The sequence below is a fragment of the Pseudomyrmex gracilis genome, unplaced genomic scaffold, assembly GCF_002006095.1.
Source record: "Pseudomyrmex gracilis isolate BER0280 unplaced genomic scaffold, ASM200609v1 scaffold_412, whole genome shotgun sequence".
Taxonomy (NCBI): Eukaryota; Metazoa; Arthropoda; class Insecta; order Hymenoptera; family Formicidae; genus Pseudomyrmex; species Pseudomyrmex gracilis.
The window spans coordinates 64765-70046 of NW_018020996.1; the positions used below are offsets into that span (position 1 = coordinate 64765).

At 33.5% G+C, this 5282-nt stretch overlaps 1 protein-coding gene across 1 annotated transcript in view; it reads right to left on the minus strand.

Annotated features, from left to right (window-relative positions):
- Positions 1 to 172: 172 nt before the first annotated feature.
- LOC109860562 (IDLSRF-like peptide) overlaps positions 173 to 5282 on the minus strand; it is a 9544-nt gene continuing 4434 nt past the window's right edge. Inside the window, exons 3-5 of the mRNA XM_020439738.1 lie at positions 3460 to 3591; positions 938 to 1090; positions 173 to 790 (exon numbers count right to left, since the gene is read on the minus strand). Of these exons, the coding sequence (XP_020295327.1) occupies positions 597 to 790; positions 938 to 1090; positions 3460 to 3591 (479 nt within the window). The 3' untranslated portion in view covers positions 173 to 596. The remainder of the gene's footprint in view (positions 791 to 937; positions 1091 to 3459; positions 3592 to 5282) is intronic.

Below are 5282 nucleotides of genomic sequence, written 5' to 3' on the forward strand. Positions count from 1 at the left end.
GGCTATAGTAGATTCAAGAGAGTTGAAATAAAAAGTTACTAGTTACCGATAAAATATAACTAAATAAAGTTAAAAGATAAGAGTCTAAAAATGTAACTAGATAAAGTTAAAATTATTTAACTTTTTAACTTTTTAACTTAACTTTTATCTTTTTAACTATACACTACCCAACCTTGAATATACATGTATATATATATGTATGTATGTGCGTATAATGAAATAATTAATAAAATTAATTATTCCGAGCTGTGTAAAGCTACGAACGATGCCAACTACCTGATCGCTCGTCAAGCAGAGGATTCGAAAAAGATTCACGTCACGTTCTGTGCGAGATTTGATGATCGTCTCGGTGCTCGCGCATCGAAGAGCGAGCGCGTTGAAAGCAAGAGCGGAATAATAAAAAAAACGAAAAAATTTGCGCGCAAAGACTCGCGACCGGGGAAAGGAAGTGTCAGCGGGAAGGATGACTTAGGCTTCATCAAACCAAGGATCTGTTGTTGCGACGACGACGCGGCGGCACCGGCGACGATGATCCAGCGACGACCTGTCATCGGCGACAGTAGCGGCGTCGATTCGGCGGCGATTAACGTCGTCGTTCAATCGAGAAAACCCGTCTTCACAAGTTTCTCAAGAAAGAACTTGACGTCCCCGAGTTCCGAATCCTTGATGCCGATGGATTTCAACATGCCCAGATCGCCATTCTCAACCGCCATGAAGACCGAACGCAGATGCTCGAGATCCGCTCGCATCAGATGCAACGCCGCCCCAAAATCCTCGATTGTCTGCGATTCTGTTCAATTTCGGAAGACAGAAAAGAAGAATCGCGAAAAAAAATCAGATCGCGTAAGTCTCTTTTGAGATAAAATAGATCTTTGAAATTATGTGATTGCGCAAAACATTGCAAAAAAAAAAAAAAATTTATTATGAACTTATTTACCGGACAATGCGATCGCCACTTTTTCCACACCACCGAGAGGTTTCAGCGTGTCGCGCGCCTTGGTTCCGAACAGTTTCTCCAAATAATTGGGACCGTGACTGGCCAGCAGAGACTGCAGAAAACTCGCGGTTTCCTCAACCGGTGGTCGTTTGGCTGTAACGACAAAAACATTCAAATTCTATCAAATCGCAACAAAAATACAAAGAATACGAATACAAAGAACGTGCAAGAAGATAGATCGATATAATTAAGATTAAATAAACTAATAAATATATATATTCGGTCATGAGATGATTTTTATTAGTTTGGAAACTTCGGAGCCTTAAAAGACTCTTTAATTGTTTAAGATTAAATAAACGTAAAAGAGCTTAAATTTTGATACATAGATTTTCAAACAAAAACCCATCAAAATAAGTCACGTTAACCCCTTGGGTACGGATTTATTTGAGAAAATATTTGCATGTGGAACGGATATAATTTTTGGTTGCTTGGAGTAGAGTATGTAAAAGCAGTAAATTTTACGTTAAGAATTTATTTATTTCTAAAATATTGGTGACATATGTGGTATTAAGATGTCTTCAAGTAATTAGAATTGCAAAACAAAAATATAAATTAATAACAACAAAATAAAACTAAATGAAAAAAGTGAATGACGTGTCTCAGACGTCAAATGTACCCAAGGGGTTAAAAGAGCCAATACGAGCCTTAGGCACTGCTGATGGTGTGCAAAAAAGTAATTCCAAAAAAAATTGATTAAAAAAAAATTGTGTCGATTCCTTTGATTGAATCCTCTTCAAAAAATACAAATACATGAAAATCATGTTTTTAACATGTTTTTCTTCTTCAATTGTGTAATTCTCTATCTTGGTGGTAATGCAGCGATTCGGTTTTTGTGACACGTGTAAGTTTCTTGACTTTTATATTTTGTTTTTAAGTAGATTTGCATACTGATGTCCTTTTTTTTGCTAACTGCAGGTCATGTATTTATAATTTTCTGAAGAGGATTCAACAAAGGAATCGAAAATCAATTTTTTTTTTGGAATTACTTTCTTGCACACCATCAGCAGTGCCTAAGGGGCTCACATTGGCTCTTTTAACCCATTTGCATCATAAGCGCATTTATCACCAAAGCGCATATTATTTATAACAGGCCTGTCCAGCGGATAATAATTAGATCATCTGGCATGATCGCGATGGCATCTAATAATTAGATTCCATTCCGTTTATTCTTTATTTATGCAATATTGATTTTATTTTTCATATTTTGTAACATTTTCATTAAAATTTAAATACAGTAAAAAAAAAAATTTTGGTGATAAGAACGAATTTTTGACTTTTCTTTGTGATGCAAATGGGTTAACGACTTATTTTGAAAATTTCTGAGCCTTTTGTCGGAGCCTTCTATCTAAAAACCCATCACTTAACGTTATATAAAACGAAAATTTTCTCTCTTTGGTTTTTAAACAAAAGAGGCTATTACGTTTTAATTAATTAAATGTCGGTGTGTGATTATATAGAACGCGCCCGACGATATAGCCGTCGGTATGAATGCACCGAACAAGTACAACGGTAATTTCTTCTCTCTCCTAGTGTAATCGCTCCTGGTGCAACTGTACGGAATACGAGTCGAGTGCACGCACACCAAATATAATAATGCGATCATTTCTCCGTACAACTTAATATGCAATCTATTTTTCAATTAAAATTTATATCGAATAGCGCAAATAATAAATTCTATATATATCGAACGTGCCAAATTGTACTTTTTAAACTATGAAAGAGTCGTTTTTTTTTTTTTTTTCAAGTTTAATTCGGTTTTATAAACAATTGCGCATATTGAAAATGTTTTACGATAAATAAAAATGACTGTTTAATGTTTAAATTCTAATTCGGCCGTGTAGAGCCAGTGCAGGATACAGTGCAATAATTAAAACTTAAATAATTGTTAAATAATTTTTTTTCTCAAAACGTTTCGAGACTTTATTTCAAGCCCTTATCAATTGAATCTAAAAAACAAATGGTGTATCTTATCACATGTTAATTGATATAAAAATGTTCAAAATAATGGTGTGGCTTGATCAAATTGTTAAATGAGATAAATAAATGTTCAACAATATGTCAGAGCGTCCTTCAAAGAATCAAGTCTCGTACTTGTTGTCACGCACGCAATCAATAACCACTTAAATAAAAATGAATTGACCCTTTGCACTCCGAACGCGATTCTGGACGTTGGCTATCGGCTACTCAGCGCCACTTTACGGCAGAAACGAACGTTTACAGATCCTCGTATTATTTATTATAATTTTGGAACTAAGTAACGTAATTATAATGATATTGCACATGCATGCATTGAAACATGCGTGTCTCAAAAAGTTGCGCTGAAACAACTCAATTCCCCGTAATCACTAATAAACTTGAATGTCCCCTGAGAGGGGGGACGTCCGAGTGATATGCTGGAATTACGATGTCCCCTGAGAGGGGACAGCGGAGTGCAAATAGGGTTAATATCGTATCGCTTGTACCTGCGGTACACAATCTTGAGTCCTCGTCGTATCCGTCCTGACAATCGGGCGCGCCGTCGCACAGATACTGTATCGAGATGCAAAAACCGTCGCCCGGACATCTAAACGGTTCGTACGGATGGCAAACCGTGTCTGAAAATAAACGAAATACTAATGTTGTAACACGCCTGAGAGAAAAAAAGAAAAAGCATAGCGCGCGCATTTCTTTATATTCATAAAATCGGAGCAAAGAGAGTACAACATGGTGTTAATTATTTTTAGGAAAGTAAAAAACATACGTGCCGCCCATTTTGAGAATATAGGCGCACGCGTGTTAAAGCACGACGCGCAAATTGCGAGTGATTAAATTGAGACACAACAACACACGAACGCAAGAAATGGGAACGGGAATTAATAATAAACACACGACGAGTATAACGCCGGAACACCCTTGTAAGAAGCTTTTGCAATAATTGAGGAAACACGCGATGATGTCGCGCACAGAGCTCACGCGACACCGGCGCACGATTTCTTCTTAGAAATTAGAAAACACATCTTTTAATTGTCACCGTTTTGCGATCTCTCTCAAATTAAAAATCCCACATCACTAAGTGCGAGCGAATATTTTTCTCTTTTTACTTTNNNTTGGAAATAAAAAAAAAAAAAAAAAAAAAAACCCCCTTTTTTCTCTTTTTTTTATATTTTTCACATTAATAAATTTTTTATGAAAAAAAAAAAAAAAAAAAAAAAAAAAAAAAAAAAAACCCTCTTTTTCTCTTTTTGTTTTACGCTCGAGATTATTTTTAACGGAAAATAATGTAATATTTCCAAAGCTGCAATCTCGATGCTCTTCACGCTATGTATATCGCGTCAGCTGCTTGACGATCGATTGTGTAATATTGTGTCATCTTTGTTATTACAATCGCCTACGTTTGTTTGGCGTGTAAACGTAATTTTCACCTCAAACACGCGTCATCGTCGCGTGTTTATCGGTTTTCGACCTGTATTAAAAATTTAGCTCGAGACGATAATATTGAGTCAAGCAATAGCAGCTATCAATGTTATTTTACATTAGCAAATATCTGTCTAAAGTAAAATTTTGTCGAACATTTAGATAAAAACGCTTGAATATATCCTCACGATATATTGCTCACTCAATTTGAGAAATTAATTTGAAGAAAACTTTGCGTCTCTTCCCCGGTAAAAAATTTTTCATATATACTTATACAATTATACAATTTTAATATATATAAGTATATATAATATACTTATATACAATATATAATAATACAATTATATATATAAATATTATAAAATTGTATTATATATTATATCATTATATTTAATGTAGTCTATAACAATATTTTCTAATTTGAAGAAAACTTTGCGTCTCTTCCCCGGTAAAAAATTTTTCATATATACTTATACAATTATACAATTATAATATATATAAGTATATATAATATATATATATACTTATACAATTATAATAATTATATCTAATAATGCAATTTATATGTCGAATATGTCCATAAAATTTTATACGCGGAGAATTTCTTTTTTTAAGAGAATGGCTTCAAAGATATTCCACATCAAATTACAAAATAACTCTATCAGTATCATGTTAGATACAAAAAATTATATAAAACTATATTTTTACTATATGTTTTAAAAAATTTTTGATATGTAATCATATATACTTATACACAAATTAAAATTATTATATCTAATTACGCAAATTTATATATATATATATATATATATATATATGTATACCGAATATGTCCATACAATTTTATACATGAAAAATTTTTTACCGGGATTTAGACGTTTCGGCCCTTACT